Here is a 17,233-nt window from a genome sequence, read left to right on the forward strand (position 1 = left end):
TACTGGTCTTTACTGCATTCACTGACCCAAAGAGTCAAAACATTGGCTGCTATTGGAGAAAACCTTACTTTGACGTCTGAATAGAATGAAACTGAGGTTTAGTTATTTTGTCCTCTTCTTACTCCGTTTGGGGTTCTTCAGGCCAAGTTCAGTACTTGCGCCAAGACTGCGACTTTGTGACAAGAGCCTCTCTGGGCTGTCTCTGTAAAATGAAAGGACTGGCTTGATCCATTTACAAGAACTCGTCCTGCTGTGCGATTCGGTGGCCTCTTTTGGGATTCGGATGGGAAGAGAGGATTGTAGTCGTGGACGCTTGAGTGAGTGAAGTGTTTGGGAACCTGAAGCCCACGTTGCTTTGTGTGGTTTGAGGAAGGTTTTGCCTCTTCTGCATTCCGCTCAGCAACGAATTTGACCAACCGTACCTACTCCAAAAGCCGACCGAGGTGGCCGGTCTCCTTCCCCACACACGCATCTTCCAAGCCGAGCCCTACGCAGCCTCCCAGGGCCAGAGCCTTCGGGCCAGGCCGAGTGTGGCATCTGGCGTCCAGCGCGGCTTGCTCGGGAACGGAAGCCTTTCAGGGCTCTGCGGCCTCGGGCTGGGTGGCCTGGTCAGCGGATCCAGATGAGCCGGCTGAAGCGTCTCCGCCGCTCCGCTTCGGGGCGGGAAGCCGTAGCAGGACGAGCAAGGGGAGGCGCCACGGTGCCCGCCTACCCTCTCCCGGGGGCCCGACCAGGCGTCCTCCCGGGCGGCCTAGCCCTGCCTCGCTGGGTGTCTGCTCGTGGCTCCCGCCCCTCCCCAGCGGCTCCGACTCCGGCCCGCCTCACCCCACCGCGGGCTTTGTCCGCCAGCCGCGCGCCGGCCCCTCCCCGTTCCCGCAGGCTCCTCCCCGCCCCCTCGGCTGGCCCCACTTCCTCGGCGCAGGCGGCAGGAGCGGGCGGGGGACGAAAGGGTTAAACCGGGGCTCTTCCCGGCGCGGAGGGATCCAGAACCGAGCCGAGCGCGGTGCTGAGGCCGCCTCAGCGAAAAAAATGTCCGCCTGAGGAGACCCACAAGTTCTATCTGGGGGGACCGCCAGCCCGCCCCGGGAGGAAGGGGCGGCCAGGCCTGAGAGCCGCCTCCCCCGCCCGGATCCGAAAGCTCGCGCGGGGGAAAGTGAGCCGAACCGCCGGGCCGTGCAAGGGGAAGTCCGAGCCCGCTCTCCCGGCCAAAGTGAACTTTAATCGGGGTGGTTGGATGCGGAGACGGGGCGGCAGGTAATTGCGGGCCGGCAAGCGGGAGGGGGACGCTGTGTTGGGGCTGGGGGCTGCGGAGCGGCGCCGCGTCCCTGGCGGAGCGGAGGCGCCCCCGGCCCGCGCCCCGACTCCGCGCCCCTTTGTACAGAGGCGAACTCGGGGTCCCCTCCAAGTTGGGGAACGGAGTGGGGGCGGAGGTGAAGAGTCGCGGGCGGCCAGGCCCGCGGGCGGCGCGCTCGGCCTGCGCGCCCCGCTCAGCGCTCGGCTGGGGTTCCGGGGCGCGCGGGAGAGCGGGTTCTTCGGCTGCCGAGCCAGGCTCATTGTTAGGCAGGTCCGGGGCCGGCCGGCCGCGGGCAGGGCAGCAAAAGTGGGAGGAGGCCGAGCCGGGGGAGGAGGACGCCGGGCAAGAGCGGGGCTAGTTGTCGGTGTTTCTGTTTTCTTTTTAAAAACGCCCCTCGGACGCGCGCGGGGGGGGGTGTGCTTTCCGACCCCCGGGGCCCGCGGGGGACATCCGGGCGGCGGCGGCGGCCGCAGACGCGGGCCTGCGAGCGGCGCGTTCCCTGCAACTTGTCAGTTCTATTGTTGCCGAGCCAGAGAGTCACTTCGCTACTCCCCTCGCCGCCGCTCCGCTCGCTGGATGCCCGATCGCCCCTCATCCCCGCCCCTCGAGACCCCCGCCCCGGCCGGGCCCCGCGCGTCCGGCACCCCGCGGCTGCGCGGGGTAGGGGGCGCCGGGGAGGGGGCAGGGACGGGCTCGGAAACTTGCGGGAGAGGCGGCGAGTTGCGGGAGCCGCCGCGTAGCTCCCGGGCCGGGCCGAGAAACGCGTGGATTCACGGACCCGGCGCGGGCACCGGGCTCTCCTGCCCCCTGCCCGCGCGGCGGTGGGGAACGAGTAGGATATTGGAAGGCATCCCGGCGTTTTTCCTCATCTTCTACGCCTCTCTCCATTCCCGTACACACTTTGGGCCTCGGTGGTCTCTCGCTGAGCCTCTTTCCTCTGCCTTAGGACCTGCTAGAAGTGGCCGAAGATGAATCCCCAGCAGCAGCGCATGGCTGCTATAGGGACCGATAAGGAGCTGAGCGACCTGCTGGACTTCAGTGCGGTATGAGAGCTTTCTGCGGCATCTTGGGGTTCCGCTGAGGTTTACAGAAAAAGAAAGAAAGGGGGGAGAGCGACGTGGAGACTAAGCAGCGTGAACTCCATCTGCTTTGAGCAGTAGTTCTCAGAGCTGGCGTCCAGCTCCCCCAAGTTGGACACCTGAACTTTGATGTAATGTCTAGACTTGCAGATTTAAAACTTTAATGCCAGAGGGGTCATTTGATTTAGCCAGTTAAAAGGAGAACAGCGTAATCTTGAGCTTTGGTTGAGTCATCCTCTGACCCTGATGATTATTAGGGATTTTGAACTTCATATGAAAAAAAATTGTTTTTTCTTCAACACTCCTAACCATTTCCCTTTTCAAGATGTATAGTTTATGGTACCTGAAAGATGTCAGTTACAGGAAAGCTAGTGAAGGGCTAGGATTCCCAGCCTTTTGGGTTTAACCATTTTAATATAAATATATATGTACTTATACATGTGTGTATGTGTGTGAAGATATGCATATACAAGAAGTACATATGTGTATGTACATTTAAAATTTTCTTAACATGGGAAATAATTGAGTGACTTAAAAATATCAGCTGGCCCCACTGCCTTTATTTCTAATGCGTTGAATTCCTTTATTAACTGCTGGTACAAAGCGAAGATCATTGACAGAAACTTACCACTTAAACTTAACAATCTTAGAATCTCTCATGTAACTGACTGGGTTTTCAGAACAGAAGATAGCCAGTATTTCCAAATAGTGTGAGGAAATAATATCACTAAATGTATTTGCTTTTCTGGGTATGAATGTATATATCCAATTTTATTTTAACTTCCCTCTGAAATACAGCAACTAATTGATGACTCTTGGTGGACTTTTGTTTGCAAGGAATCTAGAAGAATTTCACAACTAACAGATGCGTTTGGATTATTTTGCAGATGTTTTCCCCACCTGTTAATAGTGGGAAAACCAGACCAACGACACTGGGAAGCAGTCAGTTCAGCGGATCAGGTAAGATCATGTCTAAAATCAGAAACTCATATTTTGGTGTTGTGATGTCTAGTTAAAACTATAAACAAAAACAAACAAGCCCCAAATGTGGGCTGTTCCTTTAAGGATCCATTGACATTTCTTCAAGAATTTCAATGTGAATTTAAAATTTGTTCTCTTTTCTCTGAATTTTTAAATTGAAAATTATCTTGTTTGAGTGCAAGGGATTATATCATGCCTCTGTATTTAGAAAAGTACCAGAAGAAAATGCTCTTTGGTCCATGTGTAGTATTTTTTTTTAAATTGTTTATTTAAATATTTGTATTTTAAAAATTTTCTAAATTTTAGCCCATTAATGTTATTAAACTTTTGGATTCTAAAGAGTTGGTAAAATAATGTTATTTAAAACATGTATATGAAAAGTGGAATTGAGTTAAGCAGTAATTAGTAACACTTATTTTAAAAGATGGCTATTCCTTTTGGAAGTCTTCAGGAAATTAACAATTTTGTGCACAGTTATTTGAAATGTTACAAATGAATGAATAGAAAGTTAGATGTACTTTCAAATAACACAGATGATTGAATTCTGTCCTACGTTCATATTACATTAGGATGTTTAGCGTAAGTTAAATTAGATTCCTAGTTCTACACTAGTGCTTTCGTCCTCAAATTTACTTTCTGTATATTTATAACTACTCCATTATTAACATTTATCCTATATTTCTTAAGTGTGCATTTTTGGTTTTTCTTACTTAGTTATACTCATGATTTTTAAAAAATAAATGTTCCAGAAGCAAGGTCCATTCTAGTGTACAAAAGCTATCATTTTCTGTTTAACTTAGATTTATTCCTTAGTGCGGGAAGAGGTAAAAAAAAAAAAAAAAAAAAAAGCCAAGACAGCAACATAAGAAAACCAGCTGTCAAATCTCTAGGCTGAAACTCAGTAATTCCTCTTTGACCGGTGCTTTTTTATTTCCCCTAGTAAAATGATAGTTGACTTCTTAAGATACTGTGGGAGCAAAACATCAGAAAAGAAGGTTAATTTCATAACCAATTTAACCCTTTATACCACTTTACATTAAAACAAGTTTCTATGTAAAAATCATACACTACCTTAATTTACTAAAATTCATTTTTAATGATGAAATTACAACTTAAGGGGAAAATATAGCATGTTGTTTAACATCTCAAATAAAAACATTTTGAATTTTAAATATCCTAAAGACTAATATTATCCTTAATCAAAAGGATATCATGAAATGTCAGCCAAACCCTAGCTCTTCTCCCACCTCTATCCATTTATTGGTAGTGGTTTGAAAATCATCGCTTTTTTGGGTTGAGGAGAGAAAATTATTAGTTAATATAGAAGAAGGCTATATTCTCTTTCTTTACTACTGTTTTGAATACATGTCAATTTTTGCAACTGATACATTCTCAGGAACTTTCAAATTTTCTTTGTCTAATACATAGTAGATGCTTAGTATATTTCATTAAATGAATAGTGATATTGCTGTTTCAGACTGTTAGCTCTGACTTGAATTGTAGAAAATATATTTAACTGACATTCATTGATACCAAGGACATGAACTTCAGAAACTGGCTATTAGAAATACTTTCTGTTTTTAAAATAAGGGCAAATATATATTTTTTACTTTTTAAAATTAAGGTATGATATATGTAGTCTAAAATTAAAAAAAAAGTTCAGTGAACTCTAGCATGACATTGGAACAGTGTGGGTCCTTCTTTCTGTAGCATGCATTATACAAAGAAAAAAATTATTTTTCTACATTGTAGAAGTGTTCATAATATTTGATTCTTTAGAGCAGGAAATTTTTAGCTTTAAAACTGTTAGGTTTTTTTATCTGTTGAAAATTTGAACTTGAATATTTATCTTATCTATGTGGTTTGTTTTAAATTTCAGGAAAAAATTGTAATTAAAAAAAGCTATGACCTCTAATAATCAGTGAATGGATTTAGCTTTGGCGGGAAGGGAGAATAGCAAAGCAGTCATTTTATATGAAAGTATACTGGTAGATATGGTCCTATAGCCATTTCTTATCTTAAAGGAAATGTCTAAAAGAGGTTGGTATGGCAATATTGTTTTATTTGTATATTTTATTGACACTTTAATAGTCTTCTGATCTCATGTCAAAGGATATGTAATATGTCCTAATACCTGATTATTTGCAGTGTATAAGGAGCTAAAGATCTGACTTTCCTTCTGAAGAGGTGACTTAAAGATTAGAGTTACCTTGTTTTTGAAGTAACATTTGCAAAATCCCAAGCCTTTTGCCTCATGAAAACTACAGTTGTGTGTATAATTTTCTTTATTGATTGTCCTTTTTGAGGATGAGTTAATTTCAGTGTATATGCTATAGTACGTGATGTTATTTTTAAATCTTATTCCTAAAGCAATATATAACTTGTAAGATAGTCGACACTTCATCAAAAGTCTCAATGGAAAAGGCTAATATGTATTTTCTGTTACTTATTTGTCTTGAGGAATTTTTATAGTCATATTTTTTCATCAAGGGTGTTAATTTTCTTTGCATTATGATACAACTGTGAATTTGTCTGTTTGGTATGATAGAAGCTGTGAGGTATTCTTATGGTGACCTTGAGACGGGTTTCTCTCTGTAGGAGTTAAAGGTGAGGCACTTTTGTAGGACAGTGTATAGGAGGAAAGCTTGTTGAAAGGATTGACAAAGTGGAAATAGTTCTGGTGTTTAAATCCACTGTCCCCTCCAGCTTCAGGGATTGAGTATGGAGAACTAAATTGTGATATTGGATTTAATTTTTCGTAGTTTAAATGTTTACATGATATCTGAAAAATTTCCTTTGTTAGTTTTTGAATCCAAGTAACAAGAGATGTTGGAAGGGAGTGGGATAAATTTGTTTAGTAAGCCATCTATATATATTGAGTCTGTCTCTTATATTTCTATCTAGAGAGTTATTTTAACAAGCAAGTAAAGCTTTTACTTTTCCTTGTTCAAATCAGACTTTTGTAACACTATAGATTTCTTCTTGCTCAAGATTTTTGGAAAGAATTATAAGAACGATTTTCTAGCTCTTAATTTTTAAAAGGAGTACAGTTTTTCATTTGGGAGGTATTTTCATATGCACATTTGGGATTTTTGAAAATACTGAATTTTCAAAAAATTTTCTGGGAGGCCAGAAAAATGAATTCTCATTAAATTACTCTTCAGTATTTTTTTAAATTAAACTTTTTGTTTTGAGATAATGGTAGATTCATATGCAGTTGTAAGAAACAATACAGAGATCCCACTTTTACTTTAACATGTTTCCTGCAACAGTAACATCTTGTAAAACTGTGGTACAATATCACAACTAGGTTATTGACAGTGTTATACTCAAGATACAGGAACAGTTCCATCATCACAAGGATTCCTGGTGTTTCCCTATTATAACTGTATCTACTTCTCAAGTAATTTTTTAAAAAAAGGGAATGATTAGTAAACACCTACTCACTCAATTAAAATGGAGTAAGCTTTTCAAATTGCTAAAGCATTATTTGAAATATCAAGGAAGAGAACACCAAAATTTTACCAATGTGTTTTTTAACTGAAGTGTAATATAAGTAGGAATTGTAATTTTAAATAGAGGGGAAACTAGATTTAGCTTTTTCACTTAAAGTATTGTAAAGTTATGAGTAGGATGTGTTTCATATGTGTACTTATCAGTGTTGAAGTTTGTTAACTATAGTGCATAGTAATATACACTCAAATTTAGTACTGTCATTTGGGTAACTGAACCATATTAGACATTTACTTCTGGCGAGCTGTAGTGATGAATTAGAGTAACTGCAGAGTCAGCAGGCATATGAGGAAAAATATAATATTTTAGGATAAATATGGTCTACTGTTAGGTGGCTCATTTAATGTAAAAGTTAAGTAGCAAAGGTGTCTTTTAGAGAAAATCTGTATATGAAAATACATTCTTGGAAAACAAAAATTAGAGACAAGATTATAACCATGAGTACTGTGCGCTTTTCGGAGTAGTTCCTATAGTGCTCTTTTAAGTAGTCATGGCTTAGAATGGATTTGAAAACCAGTTTGATTAGGTCACAGTATTTTAGAGACTTGTTTATTATATACAGTGAGCCATACCTTTAATTAATTATTATTTCCACCTGTTTTCGTTAACAATTTAAGCATTTAAAATCATTTTCTTGGATAAGAAGATAAAGATGAAGATACTCAACTTTAAATATAAACACAATTGTTTTCATATTTTAGATTTAATGGGCCTGTTTATGATAATCTCTTATTAAAGCCAAATAGTTTTTTTTTGTTCTTGAACAGTTGATACTCATGTCTGGAATGTCACTGCCTGCTTAGTGTTGTCAAAGACTTGGATAACTCTTGCCACAAGAGAGTAAAATAACACTATTAGAAAAGGTCTCCTGGGGAAAAAAAGGAGTTTCTGGACAGTGTGTGGGATATCTTTTTAAAAAAAGTATTTAATAGGACTGCTTTTGGGTATTGCTTGAATATGTTTTTTTGGATGGGAATGTTGAAATAACAAATCTAATGCTTTTGTGCTTAGGGAATAAAATGAAAAGAAGACATACATTTAAATATATTAGTTCAAAAGACTTTCTGCTTTGTTAAATAGTTGAGCCATATTTATCTTAGATTTATCAGTTAACCACATATTTATTTAGTATTTACTTTGTGCTGGTTGCTATTCTACTGGCTTTTGGGAAGGTGGCAAATGGAGAAGGACATAGACCAAAAAAAGTGGAGGCATTTCATTATCTAGACAGGAAGATAAAATGTAAAAATGTGAGGTAAACTTCTATAACATAAAAAATGTCAACAACTGCACATTAATATAGGTTAAATTGAGTCCATAAGAGTAAGAATGTGCTGAGGAGTGAGGGAACTGGCTTAAGGAAAACTCAAAAATGTTGAATTTAAAGTTGACTTTTAAAGGAGATATGAAAAATGAATTAGGGAAGAGAAGAACTGTTCTCCCAGTTGTGGAATAGCATGAAAAGAGACCCGGAAATGGAAGGCTTACTCCAAGGGCCTGTATGTACACAGTTCAGGGAAAGAGAAACTGATTTTTATTGATTATCACTCCTGCACTCCTTGAGTAGCTCATATTTATATACTGTTATCTGGAGCCAGACTGCATGGGTTCAAATCTAATCATTGCCATTTATTAGCTGGTGACCTTGGGTATGTATCTTAACCTCTCTGTGCTTCTATTTCTTAATCTGTAAAATAGGACTAATGATACTAGCCATCCTCATAGAGTCGTTATGAATGTTAACCAAGTTAATACAAGTAAAGCTCCAGGAACAGTATCTGGCACAGAGTCAACTGTGGTGGAGTGAATTGTTAGTGGTGAGGCAATAGAATAAGGAAGGCATTTACTTATCCAGGAGGCTATTGTGCTAATCTAGGGATGAGCTGGTGAAGGTTTGGACTTGGTATTAGTATAGGAAGTAGGAAGGGAAAATAGGAAGTAAGAAGGAAAAATACCAGAAGAAAAGGATTGACAGAATTTGAAGGACTGGATTTCTATAGGTAAGAGAAATTACTTTTGCAGTTCTGGCATAATTGGAGGGTAGTAATGCTGGAGAAAAAAAAATATATAAAGATGCTGGTATGTTTTGAGCATTTTAAATTTCACATGACTTGGGACTCTTGGCTAACTTGGGGATTTATGAGAGAAGAGTGCTGCAAGATGAGTTAAAAATTTTGGTTAAAAAAACTCTTTTCTGCCTGTAAAATTAATACATAATCATCATTGAAAAGAAAATTGGAGAACAGAAAAAGCAACAAGGGAAAAAAGACACCGGTTATTTTACTATACAGAGAAAATTGTTACATTTTGATTTATTTCCTTTTAGTCTTTTTTTCCTGTTCTATGTTTGCAAAGTTGAGAGCTTACTGATGGTTTCATTTCATGTCCTGCTTTTTTATTTCACTTGATGTTATGAGCATTTTCTCATGTTCTTAAAGGTTCTTCGTAAGCTCTATTTAAAATTATTGTATGGTATTATTACATGGGATGAATATAGCATAACTTATCAAATCAGTTCTCTTACTGCTTGACGTTTAGAGATTTTGTTTGTTGATTTGCGTTTTGTTATTATAAAAAATATGATAGTGAATACCTTTTTGTACATGCATATATTTTTATCTACACTTCAATTTCCTTTGGATAGGAGATGTAGATTTGGGTTTTTGTTCCTACAAGTTATAATTAAAACTAAGTGAGTGAATGAATACCCTTGGGAAATGAATTCAGAGGGAGATAAATGATCAGGTCAAGAATTGATGTTAATGGTGGAGTTAGATGTATAGAATTAGTGACTTTGGTTGATTATTTAACGTAAAAATACAAATTTTTATTAGTTTATGGATGGAGTGTTTGATGACATTTGGTGCAGATTTGTATTTGTATGTAATTTGGTTGTCTGTTGACTGGAGGGAATTCCTGTCATTCTTTGACCTGTGCTTATTGAAATGGAGTGGAATCTAGTTGGAGTCTATCAGTGAGAGAGCCCTTGAATTCTTGACTTTTTATAAGAGAGGTAGTATAGTGCAGTGGGAAGAATTGGGTTCAGGAGCCAGATGACTAGATTGGAACAGTGCTTTGCAACTTATTAGCTGGGTGGCCCTAGGCAAGTCATTTAAATGATCTGAGCATACTTTTTTCCTTTATGAAGAGTGGATAATAATGCTTACCTTCAGAATCCTTATGAGGATCAAATAAGATTATCTTTATATATTGCCTGCTACACTGTAGATTCAAAAATTGTAGCTGCCTATGGCACCCGCTTAAGTAATACTAATGTAATATTATTATTAATAGTAATAATTATAACCAGTATTATAGCCAGTGTTTATTGAACTATTATCATATGCTAGGTGCTTTGCTAAGCTCTTTATAGGCATTACCTCATTTTACTTTAGATAAAATGATGTGATGTTTTATGGCGGTGGGGAGGGTGAGGAAATGCCCCCCAAGGGCAACATGTCAGAGTTGCTTTCTAGTGCCAAAATCAGGCTGAAGAATAGTTTTGAAAGGTCATTAGGTACCTAATAACCTTACCTTTATTTTTTGTAGCTCATTTCTTCTTAATACTATTATTTTGTGGACTACATATTGTATAGTACAGAATGGTAAACAGAAATGTGTACACCTTTTGAAAACCCTCTTTCATGTTTAGGCATCGCCACTTGGATGTAGGGTTTTCTTTATATTGCTCTCTGTCTGCTTGAAAATTTTCCTTTCTAGAATGAAGTGTAGTATAAATAAATAAATAAAACAAAAATGATGTGACCTGAGAGGATAGAATAGCTGGGAGACAGGTTGGAGAGAATGAGTCTCTAGGGTAGAGCTTCTCCACTTTTTTCTTAATGGCAGGGAAGGAGCATAAACTCCCCTGGTAGCCTGAAGCAACACATTGTAAGTGAGCAGAAGAAATCTTATCTTAAAAATCTTCATGTGCATTTTACTTTCTACTCCCTAGCACAAACATATTTGTTGTAATAGAAATATGTTTTAATTAATCATTAAGTAAAACTGAAGTTCTAGGAAGATGCATTGAGTTTAGCTTATGACATTGCCTTCCTCCTGTTTTCCTTTGTATCTTTGGGGGTAGAGGCCAGGGTGGAGTGGGATGCAGTCCTATACTATCCTTTCTTCAGTGAGAAGACCAGCCTTAGAGTGTATTTTCTTTGGCTGTCTTTATCTTGGATCTTTTCTTGCTCCTACAAAAATCTATGAAAAGGGAATGTTACATTGGGGGAGGGGGGTTGTTTTGGTAGGGAGCAAATTGTTATTCTGTAAGCTGAAGCACAGAGAAATTTGTTGGTAGTATATATAACTGTCATTTGAACTTCTGTTTTCTTTTTCTATCCAGATCATCCTGTGATTTTTTTCACATACCCCTGACTTGTATGTTTTTACAGGGAGAGCTTTGATTTTTTTGTTCCATGTTTAAAATGTGCTCTCATGTGTTCCAGGTTAAAAATGTGCTCTCATAAAGACCATGGTGAGTCATCCAAGCTACTATAAGCTGATTGGGGACTTAAAGATCACACAGAAATGAAAACAGATTAGCGATTGGTTACTAATTTTTATTGCATTGGACAGTGACTCAGGGATGAAACCTTCAAAATAAAATAAAAAAACAATTTGAGATAAGGCACAGGACAGAAAATACTACCTTTTTTTTAAAAAAACCCCCACTACTATACCTTATTTTTGGTTATTAAAAATGAAGAAAGCTGGCCCAAGATGTCATTTTCTGAGATCTGTTTTAGGTGTTATGAAAGTGCGTGAATTTGAACTGAGGGAATACTCTGAATTTGAAAAATTATTCCAGTTACTCAAAGGAAGTCTTTCTGGCATTAGCCTCCCTCAAAAGTTTTTCACTTGTTTTCTTCTGGTGGTTTTGCCAGTGAGCCATTGTGAGGCTTTAAAATGAGCCGGATCAACTCATGATGACCCTTCCGCCACTTCACTGGTGGTTAATGTAGAGAACACAGGTTGAACTTAATCTGATCACACAACTCTAATCAATGAGCATATGTGCTGCTGCTCTCAGCAAGAGTTGTGAGTTAGTGGTGGGACACCATGGGGATCCCTGCTTGGAGGGAATTACAGTCATCCAGCCTCTCTGTTCTGAGGCGTACGTTGTTTTGAGATGGTTGGGAATAAAAAAAAGGGTTTACTATGCTACTGGAGAGGAAAAAATGCTAGGCTCACTTTGAACTTATAGCAGAAACATGATTTGGCCACAAGTTAGTTTAGAGAATCTGAGTTTATATGGGCATTCATAAACAAGGGATGAAAATCATTGAGTTCTCCTGAGTTAGGAGGTCCTCTTAGATTTTTGCTATTTGGAAACCCTACTGTATCCAGCTGACTTTGACATACTTAGGTTTTGGAAAATGTTTTTCAGTGTTGGTCCCAATTTGGAATAAAGTTAAAGGGGGAAGATGATGCATGTTGAATCTCTTGGTGGCAACTTACAGGCAGCTTGAATTGATTATGCTTTTCCAACTAGGCAAGTAATTAGATCCACTTTAAGACTTTATTAAATATCCTAAGTGTCTCTTATTTAAGCATCAGCTAGTTCTTTTTATTTTAGGTGATAGCACAGTTTATTTATGATATGTCAAGACCACCTTTTTACTTGTCAAAGGTCCACAATCACTGATCTGCCATTTTGAAATTGGAAAAGATATGAATCAAATTTTTTCCTTTAAATTCAGCATAAATTATTTTAGTGGCAAGATTCGATCTTATCTGAAGGGAGGCCATTGACATTTCTTATTTTTCTAGTTACTGTATGATTACCAGGTGCTGGGGGTGATTTGTATGGTATGGTTTGTATACTGTATTTCTTTTCTAAAATCTGAAAAATGGAATTCTAAAACCCACCCGGCCCCATGGATTTCCAAAAAGGTGTTATAGACCTCCCCTTCTGTGTGTGTGTTTGTGTGTGTGTGTGTGTGTGTGTGTGTGTGTGTGTGTGTGTGTGTGTGTGTGTGTGAGAGAATCTCCCTCACCCCCTCCCCACTGTTGTTGTTTTCGACTCAAAATAAGAATTTCTCTTTGGACTAATAGTCTAGGCTAGAGACAGTTATTTTAAATACAGAAAAAAATTGTGGTGGACTTGTTAATATAAAGGAAATTCTTCTTGGAATACAGTATAAGCTTTTCGGACTGAGCTTTGTGGTTTGAGAAGTTTGCCCTATACATTGTTTTAGGAAGTCAGTTTTCATTTTGAGGAGGTATAAGCTTTTCGTCTTTTGGGCCAAGGAGTGTAGTGATATTTCCCTGGTCATTTTGCATGGAAAATTTCAGGATGCTAACAGATATATTTACATAAATACATAAAACCAAGTAAGAAATAATTATGTATATATACATATATAAAAAATCAGCAGCATGTTATTACCTCCAAGATAAAGCCTCAGCCTTGACTCTTATCCAGATTTAACTGTGTGAGAGCAAACAGAAGAAAATCCTACAAGTCATATTCATGAAGAAAAGGAGGAGCTAAGATTTGGTTTCATAGAGGACAGACAACAAAACCAGTCTTTGGTAATTTTATTCTTTACTTTTATATTGGTTAAAAGTTTTCATAGGTTAGTAGCATGATGTTTATTCCTGCAGTATATTCATTAAAGGTATCTTCATTAAAAACAAATTGTGATTCTAATGAGTGTATGAAATTTTCCTCAGGAGCCTGTCATCAGCTCAGTCCCATTACTGTTTAATATAACTATGAAAGTAGCAATGAAGTGAGTGTGTAATAAACTAGTCTTTGTGTATCTGTTTTGAGAGGCAGGTCAGTTGACTATACTGACTTTTCTGGTTCCCTTGCAGACCTGTTCCCTGTAGCATTACCAGTGTTACTGTCTGAAGAATCATTATATAATATTGAATAATTAAATCCACATAAAGTTTGTAGAGGTTTGAGATTCCCTGCTGTGGGAACACAGAACAGGCCATACAGCCAGGGTCTGTCTTGCCTTCATACTTTATATAACATCTCTTGTCAAACTTCAGAGTATTGCCAGAGTGGGTAGACTCTGAGACTTGCTGAACAAGTTGTAGAGCAGTGGGACTTTGCCCAGTGAATGATTGGGGGAATGGGAGGAGTCTTATTATTTAAAAAAAATCAATAATGATAAATGTGCTTCATAAATTTTTAGTCATTCACTATTTAGTTCATAATTCTTGTAGGAAGTTGGTAATTGTTCATTTTACAGAGGAAATAGAGAAATCAACAGTGATACACATTTGCCTGTGGTTTCTTATTGCCCCTCAGAAGTAGCAAACTAATCAGTCATAGTTGCACCTGCACTGATACCAATCTACACCAGAGTACGGTTTGTCATGAGGAGGAATTTAATATCTCCAGAAATCTTTAAAATTTTTTGTTGTAACTGGAGGCTTAAATGGTGCCATGCTGATAATCTCCAAAAGAAAGTGCTTCAAGATTTATTTATTGTTAAAAAGAAAACAATAATCAAAAGCCTCCATAAAATAAAACTTTTCTTGTTGGTATTACAAGATATTAGATATAGACAACTACAGTCCAAAATGTCTTTAGGAGAGTATAATTCTTTTTGTGTGTGGTCTTCTTTTATTGTTTAGCTGTCATCAGACTTTGTGCCTTGGGAGGAAGATGAAATTTGATAGTTGTAAGATATTGGAATATTCACAGCTATTATTTAGTTGAGGCCATAGAAAAGAATGGTTGTTTCATAGTGTGGAAAATTCATTATTTTCACTTCCCCCTTTTCAAAGATTTAGTGTTTGTTTAGTTATAAAGGCAAGTAAAAGCAGATGGAAAACAGTTATTCCAAGGGTAGTTTAAAAGTGTTATTAAACATATAGAAGAGGTTTTAATGGAAGTTGTTAAAATTTAATTTTGGCAACAGACTTTTCAGTGCAGTAAAATGAAAAGATTTAAAGAGGGTGCTGATTAGTCCATTTTGTATTATTATTTATTTAAAGTAGACTGGGCTTTCATTTTGTTGAAGAGCATCAGTAGGCATTTGAGAGAACACACTAATGCGCCGTTGTTTTTTTATTGGTCTGTGTAGAACGGTTTGTTTAAGGTGGTGGAGAACAGAGAGAGACACATTGTGGTATGCTGGAAAGAGGAGGAGTTTGGAGTCACAAAGTTTTGATTCATTGTTGGCTTTATCATTTACCAGATTTGTGATCCTACGGCAATATGTTAACTTCTCTGAGTCTATCTCATGTCTAAAATGAGGAGAATAAAAATACTGCCTAAGGGGTTGTGAAAGTCATGAAATTAAATAATTTTTAAGGAAATTATTTCTAAAATGTGGAGGTTTGTGATTCTGTACGAATATTAGTTGTCTTATGTTAGGTGGCATAGCAACTCTTGAAGGGATTCCAAGTTCACAAGTTGTGGAATGAATGACTATTCATGCAAAACTCATACATTTCCAACAGTCAATCTCAGAATTCTTCAGATGAGTTCTTTCTCTTTTTGGTTAGATGAGGGAAGTTAAAGCAATAAAGTAAACTCTGTTAATTATATCTCAAACCATAGAGCCCCCAAATTAGTACCTTTGAGTCCTGTATTCTCAGCTTAGTTTTATTTTTTATTTATTTTTATTTATTTTTAAAATATTTATTCATTTGGCTGCATCGGGTCTTAGTGGCGGCATGGGGGATCTTTCGTTGTGGTGGGTGGGCTCTTCGTTATGGCTCACAGACTTCTCTCTAGTTGTGGCACACAGGCTCTAGAGCGCAGGCTTAGTTGCGGCGCGCAGGCTTAGTTGCCCCGCGGCATGTGGGATATTAGTTCCCCGACCAGGGATCGAACCCGAGTCCCCTGAATTGGAAGGTGGATTCTTAACCACTGGACCACCAGGGAAGTCCCCTCAGCTTAGCTTTAAATCCTTGTTGAGGATCTGTTGTAGTAACAAGGTTAACCACAGGCTTAAGTAGGGTGACAGTTGAATAGTTCTTAGGAAAGTTTTTGCTTTGTTTGATGAGCAGTAATCTGAACAAAACTTTAGTGTCAGTAAGAGTTAACCTTTTGAAGATTTTAAAGTACTGGATGTGGTGGCCTTGGTATACTCCTGAGTGAGGATGAGAGGGTGCAAGGATGAGGTTGGGAAATGCAAGTGGAACTCTCTTCTGCTGTATGCCTCTGCTGGAAGCAGGAAGGGTTGACTTAGTCTTATCCGTAAATGACAAGGTATCAGGGCTGGGGCTGTGTGCTGGTGCTACTTTTCCAGGTTCTTTGTGATTAGGGAAGATGAGGGCTTTCCCAGGTCCCAGCGCTGCCCCTTTCCAATTAGTGTGCTTGTCTGGGTATATAAAACACCTAGGCCACCTTTTATTGGGAAATATTGAGGTTTTTACTGACTCCATGTATGTATGTATTTATGGGATTGTATTGTTTAGAATTTTTCACTTTGTTTTAAAGAAGGAAATCAACAAATTCAAACTTCATGGAACCCAGAGTCAGTACCGCTATTGGGGTGGTTTTGGTGGAGGCCTGTGCACTGATAGGCTCCATTGGAGGTATTTGCTGGTTGTTCTTTAGGATAAGACAGTGACTGGGTTTAGGATTATAGGATGATTTGACAGTCACTTGACAAGAGTCAAGAAAGTTCTGGGGCCTTCTGATTGTGATAATTCCTAATGTCCTCTTGAAAGATCGTTATTAAATTGCAGTGACATGAGAGTAGATGGTAGGTGAAACAGAAAAACTAAGGACCTTGGAAGTGGATAGCTAGGGTTCCTGAATATAATTTCTAAGAACCCTGGGGCCAGGTGAAGTAGCTTATTTTTCTTTCATAGGTAATTGATGACTTCTGCATTCTTGCTGCTACTGCTGTTATCTGTTACTTCACCACTGGACATTGTAGTAGTCTTCTTACTTGGCCTCCTTGCTGCCATTTGCTCTCTTTTCCAGTCTGTCTTAGTCTGCACAGGCTGCTATAACAAAATACCACAGACTGGATGGCTTAAACAGCAGCAATTTATTTTCCAACAGTTCTGGAGGCTGGAAGTCTAAGATCAGGGTACCAGAGTTGTCAGGTTCTGATGTCAACTCTTCCTGGCTTACGGGCTGCCTTTTTGCTGTGTTCTCACATAGCCTTTCCTCAGTGTGCGAGTGAGAGGGGATAAGGGAGAGAGAACTCTCTGGTGTCCTTTCTTATAAGGGCACTAATGCCATCACAGGGGCCCCAGCCTCATGACCTCATTTAACCCTAATTACCTATCAAAGGCCTCATCTCCAAATATTGGCTTCAGTAGATGAATTTTGGGGGGACCTAAATGTTTAGTCCAAAACACAATCCTCATATCTTTAAAACATCTTTCTCCTGTGGTTTGTCTCAAGAGTCTACGTGTGTTCCCTATTGGCTATCAA

General features: G+C 39.2%; 1 protein-coding gene across 3 annotated transcripts in view; it reads left to right on the forward strand.

Annotated features, from left to right (window-relative positions):
* Positions 1-936: 936 nt before the first annotated feature.
* TCF12 (transcription factor 12) overlaps positions 937-17,233 on the forward strand; it is a 385,237-nt gene continuing 368,940 nt past the window's right edge. Inside the window, exons 1-3 of one of the 3 annotated variants that reach the window (XM_060150625.1) lie at positions 937-1,254; positions 2,241-2,337; positions 3,261-3,333. In XM_060150625.1, coding sequence (XP_060006608.1) covers positions 2,263-2,337; positions 3,261-3,333 — 148 coding nt within the window. In that variant the 5' untranslated portion in view covers positions 937-1,254; positions 2,241-2,262. Of the gene's footprint in view, positions 1,255-2,240; positions 2,338-3,260; positions 3,334-17,233 lie in introns of those variants that run through there. The other 2 variants (XM_060150615.1, XM_060150635.1) reach the window with 2 other exon arrangements.

Source organism: Lagenorhynchus albirostris, chromosome 1 (assembly GCF_949774975.1).
Source record: "Lagenorhynchus albirostris chromosome 1, mLagAlb1.1, whole genome shotgun sequence".
NCBI classification, from domain to species: Eukaryota; Metazoa; Chordata; class Mammalia; order Artiodactyla; family Delphinidae; genus Lagenorhynchus; species Lagenorhynchus albirostris.